The sequence below is a fragment of the Salvelinus fontinalis genome, chromosome 22 (assembly GCF_029448725.1).
Source record: "Salvelinus fontinalis isolate EN_2023a chromosome 22, ASM2944872v1, whole genome shotgun sequence".
Taxonomy (NCBI): Eukaryota; Metazoa; Chordata; class Actinopteri; order Salmoniformes; family Salmonidae; genus Salvelinus; species Salvelinus fontinalis.
Window position 1 is genome coordinate 9,884,976 of NC_074686.1, and position 24,506 is coordinate 9,909,481.

The 24,506-nt window shown below is 44.2% G+C and overlaps 1 protein-coding gene across 1 annotated transcript in view; it reads right to left on the reverse strand.

The window, feature by feature from the left end:
• LOC129819748 (collagen alpha-1(XI) chain-like) overlaps positions 1 to 24,506 on the reverse strand; it is a 46,575-nt gene that overhangs the window by 19,596 nt on the left and 2,473 nt on the right. Inside the window, exons 2-18 of the mRNA XM_055876299.1 lie at positions 15,465 to 15,626; positions 14,331 to 14,541; positions 13,466 to 13,628; positions 12,449 to 12,571; positions 7,215 to 8,423; positions 5,317 to 5,436; positions 3,635 to 3,838; positions 2,643 to 2,696; positions 2,393 to 2,434; positions 2,233 to 2,295; positions 2,026 to 2,100; positions 1,730 to 1,816; positions 1,436 to 1,492; positions 1,198 to 1,251; positions 911 to 964; positions 533 to 586; positions 187 to 240 (exon numbers count right to left, since the gene is read on the reverse strand). Of these exons, the coding sequence (XP_055732274.1) occupies positions 187 to 240; positions 533 to 586; positions 911 to 964; positions 1,198 to 1,251; positions 1,436 to 1,492; positions 1,730 to 1,816; positions 2,026 to 2,100; positions 2,233 to 2,295; positions 2,393 to 2,434; positions 2,643 to 2,696; positions 3,635 to 3,838; positions 5,317 to 5,436; positions 7,215 to 8,423; positions 12,449 to 12,571; positions 13,466 to 13,628; positions 14,331 to 14,541; positions 15,465 to 15,626 (2,786 nt within the window). The remainder of the gene's footprint in view (positions 1 to 186; positions 241 to 532; positions 587 to 910; positions 965 to 1,197; positions 1,252 to 1,435; positions 1,493 to 1,729; positions 1,817 to 2,025; positions 2,101 to 2,232; positions 2,296 to 2,392; positions 2,435 to 2,642; positions 2,697 to 3,634; positions 3,839 to 5,316; positions 5,437 to 7,214; positions 8,424 to 12,448; positions 12,572 to 13,465; positions 13,629 to 14,330; positions 14,542 to 15,464; positions 15,627 to 24,506) is intronic.

Below are 24,506 nucleotides of genomic sequence, written 5' to 3' on the forward strand. Positions count from 1 at the left end.
TTCCTTTGATTTGATTGGACAGGATCCTCCTTCCTGGTTCATAATCTTGAGTCACAATAGATCCAGACCGAGTCGGTTGGTTTTCCCAATCGATTTCCTTTCATTTGATAATCAACCTCTCTTTGATGATTCCTCTACTATATTTCTCTGGTGGTGTACTGTGTTGACCTTTGACCTTGAACTCACCCTGTGTCCTTTGTCCCCAGGCAATCCAGGCAGGCCATCGAAACCGCGGTCACCCTGCCAGAGACAGACACATCGTGTGAGGTGGCGGAGAAAACGGATTAGAACACAGTAGCAACAACACAATACTGTGGCACGTTCGAGATGCAGTTGGAAGTCTGAGCATCACATAAAATCCACACTGAGAACGGAAAGATATAAATGTGACCTGAACAATGTTTAAAAAGCAGCACACATGCAAAGTGCTGACCATACGGACAGTTTCAGAGAAACACGTGATCATAGAACAGAACTGGGAAGGAAAAGACACAAATTATGTTTACAACAAAACTAGCAGCTGAGAGCTTACCTTAGGCCCACCCTCTCCTGGCATGCCTCTGGCTCCATCAGCTCCAGCACGACCCTGAGGAGAGAGGGAACCACGGCGCTCACATCTTTTGTCACAGAATCTAATCTGCATGGCTGTAGACATAGCATACCACTTAGCGTGAAGTAATGTATTGGCATGCATACAAGCAGTATGCTCGTATTAACAATGGAATGTAGTCATAGAGGGCATCCCAAATGGCGCATTATTCCCTATATAGTGCACTACTTTTGACCAGAGCCCTATAGAACCCTATTCCCTATATAGTGTACTACTTTTGACCAGGGCGCATACGGAATAGGTTGCCATTTCAGACGCATCCATAAAGACAGTCGCGGGGATCAGATGGCGCTCACTTACCCTTCTTCCTGATTTGCCGGGAGGTCCGCTCAAACCCTGTGGTCCTCTGGGGCCCTGAAGAACAAAATAGATGTCTGTGATGAATGCCTGTCTGAATTGAGTATCAATCATAAACACATATAGAGAAATAGTATCTACTACTACATTTCAGTTGAGGAAAATCAACCGTCTCTTTGGAACTGACTAGCACTACTGTGGTATAAAGGAACCTACATAAAGCCAGTCTGTGGTCAGAGACAGACATAGGGAAAGAGGTCCACGGACGTGGTTCTGGGATATCTCTTTACCTGAGGTCCATGATCCCCACCTTCACCCTTCAGACCAGAACTTCCAGGGGTACCCTGAGATAGAACAGAAACAATCATTACTGCGGAGAAACACACAGACGTCAATCAAATAGCCCAGCCACTCTGTTTCCTTCATCTCCTTGACGATCTGGGGACCATCCATACATGGTCAATATTCTGATACGTCGTCAGATTGGGAATGAGGGAAATGCGATGGAGGAAGGGTGACGGTACACACCAGGGGTCCTGTGCGTCCAGTGTAGCCCATTGGTCCGGGTGGTCCCTTTAGAGCCAGCTAAGAGAAAGGAGAAACAACGAGATGTCAGCACTTACCCATTACTCAGACCATTTTTGAACACATGCTGAAGAACAACATGAGAACCGCTTAAGAACACTGCCCGAAAGAGATTGCGTTCAACCTGCATGTTGTCCTGATGTTGTGTTTGTTAAATCAATTGGGGTGTTTTGTCGAGCGCGCTAAAGCTGTGTGATAAACCAGTGTGACGGACAGTGTTAAACTCTCGTCACTCACCCTGGCCTGAGACAGAATGGCCTGAGCCTGGGCCTCCTGCGCTGAGACCATGGGACCCTTGTCACCTCCACTGCTTCCGAAACGGAACTACAGAGAGGGGAAAAATGGTCACCAAATACATCATCTTCAACCCATTGTCCTAATAGGAGGAGTAAACATACTGAGGTGGAGCATGGGAGGGAGGGTCGAAGGTCGATGAGAGAAAACAGAGAGTGAGAGAAGGAGAGGGTCAGAAACAGAGGTCAAGAAGTGATGTAAGGGTGGGTCTTGGAGACGATTGACAGGAGGGCACTCACGGGCAGCATGACGGACGTTCCAGGGGGGCCTGGCACACCATCGGCACCAGCGATACCAGCCTTTCCAGGGAGGCCCTACAGGAGGAGAAACCAGCACAGCACAGTCAGCCTCTACGACAAGACAACTAGAATCTCAACCACAGACAAACCGTATAGGAAATAGAACTTTATCAGAACCACAGATATAAATATAAGATTAAGACTCACCCTCTCGCCAGAATCACCGACAGAGCCAGGAGGGCCAGATGGGCCATTAGGTCCGGGGAGACCCTAAGAGAGAAGAAGAGGATGGTGGGATGAGTAGGGTAAATAAAGGTGTTCTAATAAGACACAATTCAGTAGAAAGAAGCGGATGAAATGCACTTACTGCCTGTCCCTCTGGTCCCGGAGGTCCCTCAATCAACATACCCTGTGAAGAATGCAAAAACATGGAGAGTGTGAGATAGTGGTAGCATTTCAATGTTAGACGTTGCTAATTCTGTCCATAGAAATCCCAATGGAACTTCTTGTGAAGCTTATGTTGACTACTGACTGTGGTGGTGCCCCCTGTAGATGAGGAGGTCACAGTGCACAGGAGTAGCTAATATAACTAAACAACAACATGAATGGCAACTCACAGGCTCAAGGACAGCAGGCTCTCCCTTCTCGCCTTTTACGGCACTCACTGAGGCCTGAGGAAAACACACATGTAACCCACAATACAGCACAGTCAATGCATATGCTTACAGACCCGACACACACTCAACCAAGAGCTTTTGTCAAACCTGTCGGCGTGACGTGCAGCCAACAGAGTAAGGTAGAAATAATCATAGAGGTGGGAAATAGTCACAAAAGCAACAACATGAAGACAGTGGATTCACACGTGACCCAAAGGTAGCTCAAAATTGTTCTATGGCACGGCCTTGGAGAAATGAGGTGTTGTAGCGTTTGTTTGTAAAAGCAAGGGGACTATTTAATGGGTTAACCATTTCTCAATGGCACCGTTACATAGGACATTTTGTAGCTCCTTATCAAACTGACTAAATGAATGGATCGTAATCAAGTTACAGGAAACATACCTGCAAATGATGTGTGCTGGGTTGATAATACCAACATAGTATTCATGAGAGATACATTCAGTGCAGACAGAATATATACCGTGGTCTTTACTACTAAAGGCAAAACGAACAGAGTGGGTTTGAATCATAAAATGACTGCCGAAAATATAGCTTTTTACAAGGTTGTACAAGCAATAAAGTTCACCTGTTTTTATGTCTGAAGTATTGTAATCGTAAGAGTAGTCTAAAGAGACCACAGTGTCTAAGTGTAGAAACAAATCATGTAAGTAAGTCCAGCCCCTCGTTGGGCGCCAACTTTTCTCACTAAAAAGTCTTCAGGGCATCCTTCCCTCGGGGCGACCTATAACCTCAAGCTTAATAGCAAGTCCAAATCGAGCCATACACATAGAGAGGCATTAAAAACAAATGAGATCCGAGCCAGATCATTTGCTGCGCCTTTAGTACCTCTTTGTGTATGCATACTAACTCGAGTATACACCCAGTATACACATCTCATATTTCAATTCCTGTTAGAATTGAAATGAAGACTTAGTGGAAGCGGAGTGACTTACGCCTCCCTCGTCTCTCACAGCAGACAGGGCGGGGCCCATGTTGCCCTCGGTCTCTCCCTCGGGCAGGGGCTCGTTGTAGTCTTTGTAGGAATAATCGTATTCCTTCATGCCCAGGTCTCCAGTCACATACTCCTCAGTAAAGGCCTCGACCTCACCCCCTGCCTTGGCCAACTCTACCTCCTCTGCCACCAACGTTCCCTCCACCTGGGGCAGAGCGATGACGGAATGGAGGTGCCAAAAGAGAGAAAAAGAGGAGAGATAGAGAAAGAGAGAAGGGATAGTAAGAGAAAGAGAGGAAGACGAAGAGGATGATAGAAAAGAAATCCAAGATATTGATGAAAAGTAAAGTGACAGTAATGTCAATAGAAGGAAAAGGATGACAGTGAATGACAGATGAAGAAGCAGAGAGATACCGGGAGAAAAGGAGACGGCAGAGAGCGTGGTAAGTCTTACCTTTTGCGAAACACATACACTGACAAAGGGACATAGAGCATAGTGACACCTGGTGGACATCAAAAGAACAGCCTGTTCTTCAGGTAATTTCCTCACCAAAGCATGGAACGCTTAAGGCTTCATGAATTCATTAAGGGCCTTCTGGTCTTTCTGGGGCCATCATCTCTTACACATGTAGGCATACTTGTGTTTATTCTTAAGCTTATAATAATGGCATGTTTCCACCAAAGATTTGATGGTTTTTCACCAGCTTGTGTGTTTGTGTCTAATGATTGAGTTACAGAAAGTAGAATAATTGTGGGCTAGCAATACCCTAATAGGTCATACAGTTTAATAGTTTAGTTTATAAGTCTCACTGACACAAACACACAGGAACGAGGTGAAGCACCCCACTTTGTGAAAACAAAAGCTGCTGCTATTTTGCAAAGCTATTAATACGTTCTTTTTTCTATTCAACTTACCACTGCTGGTTATGTAAAACATGTTGTAAAAGGTCCGACATTGGTTATATAGATACACATGACTGAATAGAATGATGGCTATTGAAATAAAGTAACCTATTTATTTCTAAAAAGAAGAAAAAAAAAATCTAATTCAAATGAATTTTTTTCAATGATTTACCATTTCTTTGAAGATAACAATAAAACAAATATTCCTATAAAATAAAGAGGACATACGACAGAACTTTGAGGAAAGAGTCACACATTCAGGCTGATAGGGCTGAGGATAGCCACTATAATTCACTCTCAAAATGCAGTTAGATATGCTGTCAAACAAGAATGCATGACATCCATTCCTTTGTTGTGTGTATCAAACATTCTTATGCGACTCCCATTTTCTCAAGATTTTTGTTCTCATTTCAAGACGAAATGTGTTATCAAATAGAATCTTGATATGAGAACTACAAATGATCTTGGGTTTAGGGAAAATGAGAGCCACGTGAAAATGTTTGATAGGCCAAAATGAATGTGGTGCATTCCTCTTTGAAAAAGTGTGGCATGTCTCATAGCAATGGGGACAATTTTTGGTTAGGATTGTTATAGTACGTGACAACTTGATACACTACTTTGTTAAACTACTGGATGGCTGGGCTCACCTCCACATAGAAATTATAGGAAGTATATAATAGTAACTAATAATGAATATGTGTATTAACTTTAGCTGGGGAGTCTTTTGAACTAGTGTGATATCGTTGGCCTTCCCCCACTGTTTCGCTACGTGCGGTTTACCTGGCCAGTGGTCGCTTCTTGTCCAATCACCTCACTCTCTGGCTGTAGGACCGCCTCCTCATAATAATAATCCGACTCTGTAGGGGTGTGGCCAGCCTCAGAATTTGCAGTTTCTACATCCTGATTGGTCAGTTCAAGAAGAGGTGGGGGGGACCAAGTTGGAGGTAGGCAGGTTTGAATGAGAAAGGGTGGTTAGCTTAAAGATGGTCAGGATCATGACTGATATGTTTCAAGAAAGGATGAGACACATTACAGGGGATGTTTGTCAGGTAAAAAGACAAACAACGAGTTTTGCCAAAGAGTTCTCTGGCAAAACATGTTTTTAAAGTGTAGAAAATTCACTTTGAGTTAGAAAGACATTTTAGCAGTTAAAAGATCTTGACGACTATAAATGTTGCCATCCGCAAGATTTAGGAAATCATCGAGATCAACTGTCCATGCTAAAATGTCTTTCTTGAATTCCCTGAACAATTTTGACTGTAAAAAGAAAGCCACAATGCCATGACAGGTTCATTAGGCCAAGTCTGCTCTTCTGCCGATGTCAGAAGGTTAGAGAAGGCCTAAACTTGACAAATCCTGGTGAGAATCGATGATCACTGTTATTAATAGTGGATGCATATTTTGTTTGGTATCCTCTGTGAAGTGGGATAGACTTTAACCAAAGACACGGGAAAAAGTTTGTCCCACAACAAGCAGCCTCACAGAACAAGTTCAACTATTTCCAGAGGTATTCGTAATGACTAAATACTTACTCGTTTTTCAATCAGTGTGCACTTATCTGAGAATTGTAATACATATGGTTTTGACATTTCACCTTCTCTGTTGAGAAACCATCTTAGAGCTTCATTACATTAACATACTCACCCATGTGAATAGTAATCGAGCCAGAGGTCTACGGTGTACACTTAATGAAGTTGAACTGATACCAAAGCATGTTTAGCGTGCTTAGTTTCCGTGAGACTGCTTCATTCATATTTCATTCAAATATGATCAGGACAAAGACGAGTCTTTGAGAGAACACACGTTTTGAGAGAAGAAAAGACAGAGAGAAATGGGAAACATGTTGTTGTGCGGTTGTGTGGGTATATATGTTTTCTGTCTTCAATTTTCTGTGTAAGAAAGACATGCACACAGCTCGTTCACTTGATTAGTGCACCACTCGTTATTATTTCATGATTTAAAAAAAGACAACAGGCCTTGTGTGAACGTTGAGAACAGATTCTGAGTTTCAGGAGCTTTGAAGGGGAGTTTGTAAGGAAACGGAGAGGAGACTGTACAGATAGCCATGCTTCAATATGACAGTCTGTTACACCGCTATATCATATAGGTTCTCACCATCATATAGATATATAAACGGAAGAGAGGGTCCAGGTTGGTATGGGCCAACTTCCTTTCTGAGGTCCAGGTAGTCCACCACCTAGGTTTTACACTAACTTCTATAGTGGTTGGTGGTTCAGTTGAAAAAGCATTGCAGTCACAAAACCGTCAAACTGTGCAGTTTTAGCTTTATAGATGGTAAATCCAAGATTGGTAAATGATATGTATAATTTAGACAACAAGTATAAATCAGGTAGTTATTATATAGATATGAATATGAAACAGATAAGTCACAGCTTTTTAGTACTACTGTAATCTATGTAAGTAATATACCCATGGTGAAGGTATGTATCGTTGTATAAAAAAAATATTCTCTGCACATCAAATGTATCTAAAAAAAAACCCTAAACTCTTACACCTAAAACTTGGCACTAAAACTATTATCAATTTTAAGCAGACACTACAAGTCTGCTTGTTGATGGACATTTGCAGTAAAATCTGGATGGAGAACGACCTGGTCCCCAGAAGGGATAGGTGGAAGATACAGCACTGGACTGCCACCACGGGCTCTTTGTTTGTACCTGTTGATAACCGTTGCCCTGTTTCTTCTTTGGTTTTTCCGGCACAGGGACGACGGTGCCACTGAGTGCAGTCTTGCCAAAGGGAGGCATTTTTTTGGTCATCGATTTGATGTTATTTACATCAAGCACCACCTTGGTTTTCTCTGGCAGCTCTTTCTTTGGTGCAGGTTTGAAGGGAGGAACTTTGATGACAACTGACACTGTTGGTTTGGCTTTAGTGATCTCAGTTTTTACTACTTTAACTTTGACTTCGGTTTCTGGTTTTGCTGGTTTCACTTTGGTGACCACAGTGTTTTCTATTTTAACTTTAGTGACTTTTTTTTCTGGCCGGGCTTTAGTGGTTTCAGGTTTTGCTGCTTCTACACCATTGCCATTAGCTTTTTTGTAACTGCCGCTTTTTCCATTACCATTAACTTTCTTATCCTCAGCAGTTTTACCGTTGCCATTAACTTTGGCCTCACCTTTTACTTTCTTCTCAACTACAGGTTTGGCATTGCCATTGACCTTGGAATTACCATTTAGTTTCTTCTCTACTACAGGTTTGGCATTGCCATTGACCTTGGAATTACCATTTAGTTTCTTCCCTACTACAGGTTTGGCATTGCCATTGACCTTGGAATTACCATTTAGTTTCTTCTCAACTACAGGTTTGGCATTGCCATTGACCTTGGAATTACCATTTAGTTTCTTCTCTACTACAGGTTTACCATTGACTTTTTTTTCACCGCCATTTTTTGTGGCAGGTGTGGGCTTGGCCACTGGTGTGACTGCAGTGGGTTTGATCTTGGCCAGGAGGACTTCAATTGCAGTTGGTTTGGCTTTGGCTTGTTTGGCCGGGGAAGGCTTGGCTTTGGTGGGCTTGGCGGCAGCAGGTTTGGTTTTAGCTAGTTTGGCTGTGGCAGGTGCGGCAGCTTTGGCCTCAAGCTTGGCAATCTCTGCTTTCGCAGGTTTGGAGGGGGCAGGTTTTGCCGCTTTAACTACTACAGGTTTTGCCGCCTTTACTACAGGTTTTCCCGCCTTAACTACTACAGGTTTTGCCGCCTTAACTACTACAGGTTTTGCCGCCTTAACTACTACAGGTTTTGCAGCCTTAACTACTACAGGTTTTGCAGCCTTAACTACTACAGGTTTTGCAGCCTTAACTACTACAGGTTTATCTGCCTTAACCACTACAGGTTTGCGTTTGTCAGCATTGCCATTGGCATCCTTCTGTTGTTTATGCATATTGGTTGTGTTGTGTTGTAGTTTGTGAGGGTGGGTGGGTGTTGAGAGAGGAGAGGTAGAGAGATACATTGAGGGGAGGGGGTGAAGGAACAAGGGATGGATAGATGGAGAGGGAAAGACAAGGGTGGATGTTTTGAGACACAGTGATTTAAAGATGGCTTAGGCTTTTGGGTGATTTACTGAGACTGTTCTGGCATTACTGGATACAGCAGAAAGTGCGCACCTTTAAAAATACTTTGTGTCAATGTAGCACAGGAAAGATGGGAAGTAAGCATTTTATAGCCAATTGAAACCTTGACTAATCGGAACAAGGTAGGGATGTAGTTATTTGCCAATGACAACACTCAAATTACAACAGGGGTCAGTGTAGAATTATCTTTTGGCAGTCAATTTAATATAGTGTGTAGCCTAATACTCAGCACGTACGGTGCAATGGATGCTGATCTCTCCAGTAATGCCATTCTCCATATTAAAAAAGCAGCATCTCTGTGCTAATGAAAACTGGAACCTGTGGCTGGCGGAGGCACTGGGGATATAACAGTCAGGTAAAGCTGTAGCCAAGGACACACTGAGAAGCCTCTGATGCATTGAGCCGTCCAACTGCAAGAGAGCGGTGAGCTCATAGCCACAGAGAAGCAGCAGCACTGCACAAAAGTTAGTTTTACTGGGGCGTGATCTGATCTTAACTAGATGAAGAAAATACACAGATGGGAACAGATATATTCAAATTAAAGGCAAATACAAAAATATGTACAGTTTGTATGCATATATGTAGAGAATAGCTCATTGGACATGCTATGGGAAACATGTATATTATACATAATGAGATATTGACAACTAAGGGATCAAATATCATAAAAAAGGGACATTAACAAACACAAGTATTTAGACAGGCAGTGAAACCGAGACACAGAGAGATTGACAGACAAATGGGCAGACAGGGGCATATTTAGACTCACAGACAGACTCATTGATACCTTAAATTGACCAAAAGACAGGTAGACCCGATAACACAGTCAAATATGTGGACGCATGCGATTACCTTTAAACATACGACAAGCAGAAGTGCAGTTGTTAATCCCATAATGAATCAGACATGCCAATGATATGTTAATGCAGACACACCTGATGCATAGCAGCCCTTTCTCACCCACTGCTGTCTGAGTTGAATAATCCTTCCCCATCCTCAACTAGTCATTTTATACAAATGCTCTACTGTTTTGTCATAAGAATTTGCTTAAACTGAGACTCAGACCCAGTGATATGACGCTATCACTGAGTCTACCTTTAATGTTTATTTTGGCACAAAACATGTACTGCATTAAGTTGTTATTTCCAAGTTGAGGGTAATAATCATATGAGCAACTGCAAATAAGGATATCAAAATATATCGCCCATTGTTTTGTATTCATTAATTTTCCTTCCTTCTCTTGACAGTTGGTCCAGCCCAGTGTGGCCAGAGAATAAGGGAGAGAGGGGCAGTGTGGCCAGAGAATAAGGAAGAGAGGGGCAGTGTGGCCAGAGAATAAGGGAGAGAGGGGCAGTGTGGCCAGAGAATAAAGAAGAGAGGGGCAGTGTGGCCAGAGAATAAAGAAGAGAGGGGCAGTGTGGCCAGAGAATAAGGGAGAGAGGGGCAGTGTGGCCAGAGAATAAAGAAGAGAGGGACAGTGTGGCCAGAGAATAAGGGAGAGAGGGGCAGTGTGGCCAGAGAATAAGGGAGAGATGGGCAGTGTGGCCAGAGAATAAGGGAGAGATGGGCAGTGTGGCCAGAGAATAAGGGAGAGAGCGGCAGTGTGGCCAGAGAATAAGGGAGAGAGGGGCAGTGTGGCCAGAGAATAAGGGAGAGATGGGCAGTGTGGCCAGAGAATAAGGGAGAGAGGGGCAGTGTGGCCAGAGAATAAGGGAGAGAGCGGCAGTGTGGCCAGAGAATAAGGGAGAGAGCGGCAGTGTGGCCAGAGAATAAGGGAGAGAGGGGCAGTGTGGCCAGAGAATAAGGGAGAGAGGGGCAGTGTGGCCAGAGAATAAGGGAGAGATGGGCAGTGTGGCCAGAGAATAAGGGAGAGATGGGCAGTGTGGCCAGAGAATAAGGGAGAGAGCGGCAGTGTGGCCAGAGAATAAGGGAGAGAGGGGCAGTGTGGCCAGAGAATAAGGGAGAGATGGGCAGTGTGGCCAGAGAATAAGGGAGAGAGGGGTAGTGTGGCCAGAGAATAAGGGAGAGAGCGGCAGTGTGGCCAGAGAATAAGGGAGAGAGCGGCAGTGTGGCCAGAGAATAAGGGAGAGAGGGGCAGTGTGTGTGCTGTACCTGAACCCCCAGTGCCCCACGTTGTAAACATACCTACACATCCTCATATATACCACAATGACAACATGTAAATTACATTCCTGCAACATCAATAACACAATGTTAATTCAATGCGATAGGTGAGGTGAAACGAGGTGATGTAAGAGGATGAGTGGTCGTGTGAATGACATCATGAGAATGACATCAACAGTATTACAGATGGGAAATAGAGTGACAGGGAGAGAGGCATGGCGACCTAAACTTTCACAATGCTATAAGGGATTTCTTACAGTAACAAGTCCCTCTCATTGCAAAACATGTACAAAATGATGTACAAAAATGATGTCATTCTATTTTCATGTACTGAGCCTGAAACGTATATATTTGCCTTCATACCTCTTTCTCTGTGCCTCTATCTCTCCCTCATTTCCCTCTATTTTGATTCTCTTCCTCCCTCTTGACCTGTTGAGTGGGGCCCCCTGGTTGGGGGGGGGGGGGGGGGGGGTCTGTTGTTTCCCCATAATAATAGAGGTACTCATGGTCATCTTGCTCCTCATCAAAGTACTGAGAGAGATGGGGGTGTGGGCAAGAGGGTCGTACAGGCAGAGGAATGGAGGCAGTGGAATGAAGGACAGGAGGGGCGAAGGGTGAGTTTGAAAGGGAGAGAAAGGTAGAGGGGGTGGAGAGGAATGCATGAAAGGAGAGAGGGAGGGGGGAAATATGGTGGGGATGAGTGCATTGATTGGAGAAGTAAATAAAAGCAATGTTTTACGATTCATTAGGACTCCATGTGTCGATTAATGTCTGGAGCGCTTGTAATGGAGACACATGGAGAGTCTAGATGAATGAGAAAACAAACGCAAATGAATAAAACCACGCCGATTTATATTCATTCAACAGCACTCATTTCAGTAGCATCTCTAAAACTTCTGGGATTGGTGCATCCAAAGCGATACTTTCTCCATAGTCATGAAATGAAATGACGAAGAGTAGAGAAGCAGTCTGATTGTATCATCCTCTTTCCCCAACCTCTCTGTCTTCCATTTTGTTCTAAAAAAAACATTTTATTCAAGTTGAGTTCAAATCAACTCTGATTCAATGCGTGTGTGTCTTTATTGCAATAAGTCTTGCATCAGGATTTCAACAAACCCAAACAAATGAAAAACTACATTTGACATGACTTGACTTTTGCTCCGTTTCTCATCAGTTTGCCTGTATTACTGAAGTACAACAGCACTGTTTCTATTGTGTATGGTTTGTGGTGGTAAACAAAGGGCTCTCCTTTCATTTAATTCCCTCAGAACACACGTAGGTGAGGTGGAAAGTGGATAGATACAAATTCACAATGCGAGAGGACAGAGTAGCACTTTGATGACTTCCTGGAGCTGTCGATGTCTGGGGATGACGAGGCCTCACTGCCTTCAGTAAGCAGAGGAGTTTGTGTGGACATGCCACCATATCAGTGAATATTGGGTTTAGGATGGCAGTATTGTACTGCAATATGCTATAATGTGTTCTGTTGCATTAACTTGTGTGGGACGAAGTTGTTTTATGCTGTGGTTGTGATGCTTGAAGTAGCTGGACTGCATAGATAGACTGTAGTGAAGTGAGCTGCATTGATATTGAGTGGTACTTTCAAAGAACGCTGTGACTTAGCGGTGTAATGGTGAATCCTAATTCACTTCAAGATTACTTTTCAGTGTATGTGGTGTTTTGTTGTGTTACTCACGTATGTGTTGGGGTCCTGGGACTGGGTTTTGGGTAGAGGGGAGTCACAGTCAGGGCTGTAGTGTTCACAGAAGTCATAAGCAGCCTGAGGGTTGGATGCGATTAGCAGCTGTTGGATATCACCCTGTGTGGGAATTAGAAAACAAACAGAAAACCTTGTTGAAAGGCAACGTAATTGAATTGGAATCAGTTCCTGAGCTGAAAGCAGAGTTGTACTTTGTCAGCTTAAGGATTTGAACTTGCAACCTTTCGGTTACAAGTCCAACGCTCTAACCACTAGGCTACTCTGCCGCCCTGTAATGACATAACATGGTAGCCTATTTAGTGAAGCAGATTGAACACCTCAATAAAAATGCTACCACTACAACAGACGGAAAAGGAAGCAATCTAATAATATTAGGACACGTATATCTCTATGGCATTAGTGTCATGTATACTGAGTGTACAAAACATTAGGAACACCTGCTCTTTCCATGACAGACTGACCAGGTGGATCCAGGTGAAAGCTACGATCCCTTATTGATGTCACTTGTTAAATCCACTTCAATCAGCATAGATGAAGGGGAGGAGAGAGGTTAAATAATGATTTTTAATTCTTCGAACATCGATACTGTATGTGTTCCATTCAGAGGGTGAATGGGCAAGACAAAATATTTAAGTGCCTTTATACGGGGTATGGTAGTAGGTGCCAGGCGCACCGTTTTGTGTCAAGAACTGCAACGCTGCTGGGTTTTTCATGCTCAACAGTTTCCCGTGTGTATCAAGAATGGTCCACCACCCAAACGATATCCAGCCAACTTGACACAACTGTGGGAAGCATTGGAGTCAACATGGGCCAGCATCCTTGTGGAACACTTTCGACACCTTGTAGACTCCATGACCCGACGTATTGAGGCTGTTCTGAGGGCAACTCAAGGGGGTGCAACTCAATATTAGGAAAATTGTTCCTAATGTTCTGTATACTCAGTGTTTAGCTCTATGGCACTGGGGACTAGTGCCTGCATGTGTGACCTCTGACCTGGAAGACCTCCTCGTCCAGCAGGCGTGCTCCGAACACGGTGATGCCCTTGGTGTCCACCACAGGGTTTTTGCTGCGGGGCAGGGCCCTGGTCATGCGCTTCTTACAGTCCAGGAGCAGGGTGACGTTCTTCTTCGACACGGAGATAGCGATGCGGTGCCACCTACAGGCAGGGAAGAGGTAAAGCACAACTGTGTAATATGTTGGAGGGGGTTGCTTAAAGGAAACTCCAATGTACACAGTTTAAGTTATATATGTGTGTGTGTGTGTGTGTGTGTGTGTGTGTGTGTGTGTGTGTGTGTGTGTGTGTGTGTGTGTGTGTGTGTGTGTGTGTGTGTGTGTGTGTGTGTGTGTGTGTGTGTGTGTGTGTGCACGTGTGTGCGCGTGCGTGTGTGTGTGTGTGTGTAAGACTTATGGGACTTCACACGATTGAAACCTGTTCTGGGACAGGGGTTTTCAAACTTCTCCTCTGGGACCCCTGGCCGATCCACACATTTAAACTATCCCAGAGCTAACATACCAAAGTTTGACTTGTCAACTAACTATCAAGCCATTGATAAGTTGAATCAGTGACTGAGTTCAGGGCTACAACAAAATTGTGAAATGTCTGGGAGTCCTTGTGGAGAGGTTTGAAAACCACTATTCTGGGACACTGAGGGAAAATGAGTCAAATCTCAGAACAACCCTACAAAATCTGACTAATGAAGAAGATGATGTCATTTGTATGAAACATGTGTATGAAACAAAAACAACCATGCATGGACCCCCCCCCCCCCCCCCCCCCACAAAAACACACACACACACACACACACACACACACACACACACACACAAACACAGAGCCGCGGGACGCGTTGTTACTGACTTGCCGTCGGCCAGGTTGACGCCGCTGAAGAGGGGGTAGTCCTCGGGCGCGGGCCTGCCGGTCTGGTCCTCGTACAGGAAGACAGGGGAGCGTCCCAGCTCCACACCCAGCTGCTGGACACCCTGCTCACTGTAGATGGACAACAGGAAGGCCTGGAGGCCCGCATGGGCCTTGACCAGAGCCATGATGGAGAAGTTCTCTGGGAAACGACCTGGAGGAGACGGGGGGAGGAGGAGGCATGAAGAGAAGAAAAGAGGAGGAATAAAGAAGAAAGGGGAGAAAGGGAGGCATTGGGGGAAGAAGGATATTAGATACAGTGGCTGGGCAGACGATTAATGAGATGTGATGAAATTCAAATTAGAGTTAGGGCTGTCTAAGAGTAGACAGTTGCATGTTTTATTTGAATGTAAAAGCGAGGGTTTGAAGGATTGAAGTGTGAACAGACAGGTGGGTGTAGAGAAATCGAGAACCCAAACAAACAAAAAAGCTTAAATGAGCGTTTTGACTTTTCAGGATATCTTTCATCCACTGAAGTGCTACTTACAATCCTAACGCGCTTCAGGGTCTCAGACGGTAGTTAGTTGCTTAATGTGTTCAGGCTCTTCCAAAGGCATTTACATTTCACATGCTCTTGCACGAAATAATGATATGCCTAACGCAAAAGCAATCTAGCACTAAAGCTGCAAAGTTATGGTCCAACTAACCTCCTTAAGGTAATTGTAAGATGAAAATAAACCCTAAAACTGAACAACAATGAAAAGAAACACAAAAAAGAGACACAAATAGCAATCATGACACATTACAAAAAATTTATTCACCGAACGCACGAGGCATGAATTGTACGCCCCAGTCTGTTTCCATTATTTCAGCAATCCATCCTATTTACAGGTTATGTCGACCACATCTTTCCAAGTCAACCTGAGGGATGAGGTATGTTGTAGCTTTAGTTCATTTGAGGCCTGGGTCGTGTTCATTAGCGCACGCATCGGAAGACGTTTTAAATGTTTTGCAACGGAAAACGAAAATGAACGTTTCTTATTGGGAAAGTACAGGCAGTCCATCACTGTTTCAGTTTGTTTTCATCCGTTTGGTGCCTAATGTACATGACCCAGTTAGACATGAATATAGAGGTACCTGAGAAGAGTTGATTGGTAGGGGCAGAGATCTGGGCCTTCTTGGAGATGCGGTAGGCATGGTCAGCGGTGCCGGCACGGCGGGAGGTGCAGAAGCCTGGAACCTTCCGCACCCCCTCGGGGAGAGAGGGCAGCTGCAGCATCCGCAACACATCCACTGGATCTGAGGAGAGACGGCGAGCGAGAGAGGTTTAATAGATTGAAAAACCATCGCTCATTCATATATTTTTATGTACATATTCTTATTCATTCCTTTACACTTGTGTGTATAAGGTAGTTGTTGTGGAATTGTTAGGTTAGATTACTTGTTAGATATTACTACACGGTCGGAACTAGAAGCACAAGCATTTCGCTACACTCGCATTAACATCTGCTTACCATGTGTATGTGACAAAAAACATTTGACTTGATTTGACATATCACAATAGTTTCTGTATATACCTTGGTCTGAGACCCACCACCATGGACAATAACCATTCCAGTTAGATTTGTAGATTCAATATTAGGCCTGTATCCTAAAGTTACACTCCAAGTATCACAGACATAATTATTGCTGTAAACTTTCACGGTAATAGAAAGTCCCCATGCCAAGTCCACCATCTTCTACACTCCATCTAACCCCAGGAACAGCCTACTCTATTCGACCAGTGTCTGTCAAGCAAATATAACAAGCGCCATATATGTGATAGTGCTGAGTCATGGAAGCCTGTGCAAACAGAATACACCCATCGCTGACATCACCGCCAATCTCACATCCTGCCTCCAGACCAGGTATGACTGTCTGTCAATCTGAAGGCGAAAGAAACGCACACCTGTTGAGGCGAGGTGCTGGCTAGCGGAGTAGAACACTTGAAAATGAAAGGCAGAGCCGCACACTCTAGGAGCTCAAGATGCAATAATTGAAATACCGACGTTTCGACAGGCAAGCTGTCTTCATCAGGGTATAATGACTGTCCCTCATACTTTGCTTGGCTGAACCAATCGGCTGACTCCTCAGGGCAGGTTTCCCAGGCCCACATTAAACCTACTTCTGGGCAGCAACAAAAAATCCCTTTCAAATGGGGATTCTCAATTGAGCGTGCATTTTAGCTAAGATCTGGATCCAGGAAACTGGTCTGTTCTGCCCAAGTAAGACTTGGGTTGGATAAGATGTGGAATGCTATAGCTTTACTCAATCAAACCAGGAAACAGAGTTCCAGCGATAAGTCAAACAACTTCTTGCGATGCGAGAAGGCATGCTTGAATTCATGTACTCAACAGAGGAAGTATTACTTCAAAACATGCTCTATTACCGAGCAGGAAGAATAATTTTGACTCCACCCAGTTACCAATTTAGCCGGAATGGGGCCCTTGGTTGGTTCAGGAATGTGACAAAGTTCCTGGACACTCCAACAAGACATCCGTGTGCAGCCTAAGGAAGCCAGGTACTCCCATCTTTCTTCACTATGTTTCAGTGGAGGGTCTTTTCTCTAAGTTTTATTATTTTTCAGAGTTGGTCTTGGCTGCCCTGTCTGTGTTCGAGATGCTAGGTGGGTTTTTCTATACTGTTAGTGGGGTGGCAAAGATGAATTTATCGTGCGACCTGCAGCGACACTAGTCCTAATATCCTTAGGATGCCAGTCAAGCGTTTTAAAGGCAGGAATTATGGGAATGACTGAATTACCGCAGACCTTTAATATGAATTCAAATGACATCTTTGCTTTAATGTCGCCATTACAATGAAAAACAGTAAGCCATATGTATTATAGTTACTCCCAGTTATTCCCAGAGAAAAGCAATCACAGGAATGTACCTTTTGATTAACTGAAAAATCACAGTCATATGTAACGATATGGTACGATTATTCCCATAGGAAAGTCTGTACTCTGTATTGTAGTGTAAATACCACTGAATTAGAACATACGGTATTACATCATTTTTAGCACAATGATCCAATCCAGGCTCATTGTGTTTAGGTGACACCCAGAGTTAACAACCAGTTTGAAGGCCTCAGGTGACAATATTTGGGGAACTCTCAAATGGTGCGTTAATATTGACTCAGAGAATCGTGACCACAGTCTATTACCAGCACACTAACTCTGAGAGACAGAGAGAGGGATGAGGACGGGGCAAGGGTCTATGAGAGAGGGAATTCTTTATAAACAGAGAGAGAGAGAGAGAGTGATATTGTAATGCCCCATTAACTCTCCAAAACAGTAACCTGGAGAACAAGACAGGGGGGAGAGAGGGAGAGGAAGAGAGAGAAGGGGGTAGATACAGGGAGAGAGAGAGAGTGAGAAAGAGAGGGGGGATTGAGAGAGAAAGGGGGTAGAAAGAAGAGAGAGAGACACACACAGAGAGAAAGAGAGACACAGAGAGAGAGAAACAGAGAGAGAGAGAGAGAGGACGAGAGGGACGAGAGCGAAAGAAAGGAAGAGAGAGGGAGAAGGAGAGAAACTGCAGACAGCACAGCCCTGTGATGCTGGATACTGTATCAGATTCCACCGCAGGATCACACACACAATGAGCACCTCTGTTTCGGCCTGCTCACAGCTGCCCTGCTCAATGAGCCCTTCCTGCCAGGAGGTCTTGGGAGAGGAGGACGAACGAATAAAATGACAAACACACACCCACAAAAAAAACATACACGCGGGACAAATATGGAGCCAGCCGGGGGTAGACAAGCCACCTCTCTCTCTTTGCCCACTTTCTTTCTCCTGTCTCCCTCTCCTTTAAGTCACACATTTGATCACAGAGTAGAGACCACCCTGTACACCGTGTCTTAAAGGGGAGTACCGGGTGTGTGAAAGGAGTAAACGCCCTGTACTGTAAATGATAATCATTCTATTATCCCTCACGTTGCTTTATTCACAGCAGCCCAGCAGTGAGCTACAGTAATGATGAAATCACATGAACCAATCACATAGAAATTGAACTAGGCTATCTATGTATTTCATGCAAATAGCCAACATACAGTAGTAGTATGTTCCATCCATTATCCACCAGGATGTTAGACATTGTTCTTGGAGCCTTTTATATGTAGGCCTTATTATCATCAACAAAACGTTTTCACATATAGCACTAAGCCCAATCAAAACAATCCTAAATGTAAGACCATTGGAAAATGTAGTGTAATGTAATGTAAACAAATAGGAGTGGCACAGCTGCTTTAATGTAATTAACTTAATTGACCACTAGATGGGGCCAGGTCAGACACAGAACTCTCCTGACAGCTGTCAGAACAGGAGCCTGTTCAAGAGGGTCAGACGTTACAGAACGCTCAGATAGAAAAGTACTGAGGAGAGCAGATGTGATTGTCTGTCAGGTAGAATAAGGTCTCCTGTTAGCTCTATTCATTACATTTCTATCTGCACTTCCATGGTTTATTTCACCCACAATTCTTTCCAAATGTATAATTAACATTAATATACAAACGATATATTGTGGCCATAACTGATCACAGTTTAAACACTGAGTCCATACATCCAGGCCAATACATATTTGAACATCAAACAGCTAACTGACCCAAAACCAACCGAGTGAAACACACAACCCTGTTGTCCAAACACAAACTGTCCAAACACAGAGACTGTGAACAGACACTGTTGGAGGAGACTAGGTGACTAGACACACACACACACACACACACACACACACACACACACACACACACACACACACACACACACACACACACACACACACACACACACACACACACACACACACACACACACACACACACACACACACACACACACACACACACACACACACACACACACACACACTAAACAGAGTGCTGTGAGACCACTGCACACCAGAGCCGTCACGCTCCAGATGAGCCTATAGACTGGTGCACTGGTGCCCAATAAAACTGCAGAGCTTTTGTAACACTGTCCAACGTTAAACAAGGAGAATGAGAATCAGTGCTGAGGAGCTTTCTTCACTTCACCCCGTGGGTAACCTCGCGTTTCCCGCCTCCACCCTCGCACCTTTCACTCTTTCTTCAGCGGCATCCTTGTACAGTGGCGCCAAATACCAGACAGGCACACCACCTGACACCTTGACCCCCTCACCTCTCACCTTCACTGTCACACAAAGCTGACATTGTTAGAGAGAGACAGAGAGAAAAACAGGGAGGGACAACATGAAAGTGTTGCAGACAGGATGGAATGAGAAGGAGACTAAAACAGGAAGTGAAAACGGCTAAAACATAGAGGAGATGGGAGATGATTGGAGAACACACAACACTTTAAAAAAGGCAAGAATCCAGACCAAAACCAAGTTTGTCCTCAATTTCCTCTCTTTCGTTCTCTTTCGTTCTATCGCTCTCTCTCTCTCTCTCTCTGCAATAGTAAGGCATGTGTTCAGCTCAGACTGGAGGCCTATAATTTACATCAGTATTCTCTATAGTTATAATGTATTTATAATCCTCCATGTACACAGACAGAAAATCCATTATAACCACCCACACTATAAAAATGAGCTATTGAGGCATATGATATATATATTTATATACAATTAGGACTTAATATGAAAGAATGCACAACTTCAAAGTGAGGTAAGATGTTTGGAAGGGTTGCCTGGGGTAAGTACAAGAGACTACTGAAGATTGACGAACTCAACCTCAAGTCGAGAAACTTCGAACGACTTCTAACCATCAAACATTCCACAAAACCACTGATGAAACCTCGCCATATCATATAATGTAAGAATACACTTGTCGTTTGACATGTACATACAGAGCTCAGTAAAAAGGACGTTTTCAGAAAGCCTAGCTAACACACCTCAATGTCTAGTCCTAACATGGTTATGAATATCTCCAAATGTGTTTTGATTGACAGAGACATCACAAGACACCGGATCACATGATCGCACAATCTATCGTAGCCCGTGACTACAGCTCAGGCCTAACCTCGTAACGGTTGCATTGTTTGTTGTTGTCCTAGACCTGCAGCCTCAAAAACATGAGGCAGAGTAGAAGATCACAACAGGTCAATGTGCACAGGTCAATGCTGTAGAAAACCCACAGGAAAGCACTCGTTCTCCTATGCAAGGGATCGTACCCTCAAGCAATGATAAGTGAATGGTAGGATGAGACAAGCAGGACAGTATGGTGGACAGCAGTGAATCACAGTTCATTCTTTACATTATAAAGTCAATGAGGAGGTGGGTTAACTACAGCCTGGTTAAACCAGACTGAGTGCTACGTTCACTAATGTTTTACTTAGAGTGTAGTGTTTAGTCTGGTTTAACCAGGCTAGGAAGATTTAAACCTAACCATTGCCCTATGCTACAAAAGTAGGCCAATCCCCGATTGGCAGTTCTACTGCAGAGTGCCAACGTGGACCGTGAGGCATGTGGTTCAGTTCAGTCAGTGACTCAGTTGGGCCGTGGATAGGACTAGCCATAAGGGAGGATACGTGGACCACAAGGTCTCTATAGGACCACTAGGCCTCAATGTGAGAGGCTTTGATGCCTTACTAAAGCGTATAGCCCAAACAGCCAGTGGCAAATAAAGAATCTTAACTGAGGCATAGTTGGAAGGCTAAGATACTGCACGTCTTCTTGGCAGTTAGGCCTAGTATCCAACAGAAGCGCAAGCAAGAATCCAACTCAGGGAGTAACAAGTTAGTGCCCTTCCATGTTAAACACATGGCTTAAATAGTCCCGCATCGTAACCAGGTGCTCCACAACTCTGTTTTACATGTAGGCCTAAACGTCTAAATTCAATGCCATATACAGATATACAACAAACTGTGTTGGCACTTTTTAATGCAGCATAGCTGCCATGTAGCTTTACAGCACTCTGCCCAACCAGGAAGGAGTCTGACTGGAAAACAGTGAAATCAAACCAGACTGAGGCCTAAGCAAAGTATACCGAAGAGCTTCCAGCCTATTTACCACTGAGCCTAGGAATGGTGACTAAGTCAGGCTCGTTAAATAGTGCTGCGGAACGATGCAGATTACAGAACAATAAGGTATCATCATCATTGTTTGTGGAGGCACTCGGCGACGTTCCATCCGAGCCTGGAAATACCCTTCAGAAAATCACCTAACATTCTGAAATCTTTATAGGTGAGCACTACCTTGAATTGGAACATCATTTGAGGTGGGGAGATGATGGCAGGCGATGGTTTTTCATCTCTAAATGGCCCACTATGTTATATGAAGGGGGCAGGGGTTGTATAGACCATACAAGCAGCCAAAGAGCCGCCTGACTCTCTTGCGCCGGGGGCTCTGCAACCATACAATGTGGAAATCACTGGTCTCTAAAACATTTACCGTGCTCATAAAACGAAGAGAATTCTAGATGACTAGGACCATAAATTATAACTTCAGTTCAGTTCCTGAGTAAGACTGCAATAACAGAATGCTATTTATATGCAATTTATAGTCTTACATCTCATGCATGTCCACTCATGGACAGCTGATGCCTTCAAATGTATCAAATATTGCCTGTCTGAAATAATTGATACAAATCTACATGTAAAAGTACCCATCTAAGTTTCCGGACACGCCTACACACACTTCCGACAACCAGGAAAATAACAGTGACTGGTTTACCAGGAACAGGAGGCCTAGGCTGACAGTGTATGATTATGCTCTGGCATGTCAATTTTCAGAAAACCGCTTGAAGATGTCTAACTATCTCTCTCGCAAAACCCAAATCACCTCCCTCAAAAGCAGAGCGCTGAAAGAGCCTCTAGTCTGATGGGCTCTAGTCTGATGGGCCCTAGTCTGATGGGCTACTGCGGTTAGTCTGAAACGTGACTATGACATTTATGGTTGGCAGTGGCATGAACTAGTTAGGCCCTTTTTAACACGGCAAGATTTCAGATTTACAGCTTTACACGGTTGATATGCAGTTAGGGCCTTCGGTTGTGCATGTTTCACATCTACAGTACGACCGCAGTCTGGGCCAAGCCAAAAGTCTATCTCCGGGTGTGCAGAGTGGGATGTGGGCAACCGGGGTTGTCGGTTCATGACCCATCGTGGATGCTTGGATGCCCCTTTGGTTTTCCTTTGTCTTGATGGTTCTTGACCCACCATACACCACTCCTCAACTCTCATGATAAGTGAATAGAGGAGACGGACACCTCTCATGATAAGTGAATAGAGGAGACGGACACCTCTCATGATAAGTGAATAGAGGAGACGGACACCTCTCATGATAAGTGAATAGAGGAGACGGACACCTCTCATGATAAGTGGTACACTAACACTAGGCCCTTGTGACTGAACAGTATCTGCTATCTAGTGTGCTGGTCTGATGAGCTCTCCACCACTGCTGCTAACTGTTGGAGGCAGCTAAAGTAGCTATGGTACTGCTCAACTTCAGAGACAACATGGAACTGGACAAAAGCAACACACATGCCAAGATGAAGGAGAGAAAGGAGGAGAGGGGAAGAGAGTGTGAGAGAGAGAGGGAGAGAGAGAGAGAGAGAGAGAGAGAGAGAGAGAGAGAGAGAGAGAGAGAGAGAGAGAGAGAGAGAGAGAGAGAGAAAGAAAGAAAGAAAGAAAGAAAGAAAGAAAGAAAGAAAGAAAGAAAGGTGGAGGGAGGGAGGGAGGGAGAGAGAGAGAGAGAGAGAGAGGTGGAGAGAGCGAGAGAGAGACCGAGAGAGAGGTGGAGGGAGGGAGTGAGAGAGAGAGAGAGAGGTGGAGGGAGTGAGAGAGAACAATAAATACGTGAATAATTAATCCCACAGGACATGTGAAAAAAGACAAGACAAGGGAAAATCACGGGGACATCAGTTCAGGGATCCAGTTCACATAGATACATACTCACACTTACATACACCAAAAAGCATGCCTGTGGCATAGGCTGAGGACAAATAGCCAGGGCCCTACTGCTCGACCACACAGTGGCTCTATTCACTACCTCTGTGACTGCTAGGGGAGAACGAGTGAGAGAGCGCAGGGGAAAGAGGGTGTAAGTGAGGGAGGGTGTTTTGGTTAGAATAAGTGAGACTGTTCTTTGAAATGAGGTTAAGGAATATCCATGTTAAGAAAATATTGCCGACCTATTTTGTTCATTTACAAAACCCTGCTTTCATTCCTTTGACCCTCTGTGTGTGTCATGCTATAATATGCACACTCTCTTTTTCCCAGCGGGATGAGAACAAACCGTGGGGGCAGACTTTCTGAGGGAGCCACAGCACAGTCCGCCTCTAATTCGGGCTTTCATTGTCTACAAACTAAAGACCTGTTTAGTCTTTAGTTTGTAGCCCATATCCACATGTCATCTGTGAACGTCATAAACCAAGGAGCTATCACGCTGTAGCATGGGCAGTAGCAGGGGTTTGAAGGAACGTTTAGATACTGTCTTGTCGTACTGATGTGCGCAAGTTCACACCCGCGCAATAACGCACGAGTGCGCACGCAGGGCACCCAACTACGGAAATAAGATAATATTCTATGGATTCATATACTGCTCGTTAAGTTTGAACTATAATAAAGAGAAATCACTTCTGAACTTTAAAATGATCTGATGCATTTATGCAAGCGCACTCCATAACGTTCATAACGTCAGAAAAACAGTCCGAGGTGTTAGACACAGAGGCGCACATTCATTTTAAAGGGGCACTTCCACACCCAAAATGAAACAATCCATAGGTTTCACCGCCGCATATACACAAAACTGTTAAAGCGAACATACACTCGGAGACACTTATACGTTCACTCTCCACACCCTTCTCTCTCTTCCACTCGGTCTCGCAGAAGCGCACACTCCCGTATAATAACCTAGTCATAAAAAGCAAAAATGTTCAGACTTCCTCCTCCGAAACACATACAGGAGTCAGACGACGGGAAATTGCAATCGGCTCTGCAATCTGAAATAGGAACTCGAGCCAAAGAACACAGTAGAGCGCACACATTTCTTTAGAAACCCCCATCCGTACACACTAGCATCTATTCCCACCAGAACGCCTATGCCATTAAAGCATAATTAACCAAAACCGCAGAATAAAGTCGCATTTATCCAATGTCGCACCCGAAGAGAACAACAAAGTATTTTGGAAGTATAGCCTATATTAATATATTACATTGCCAATATCTT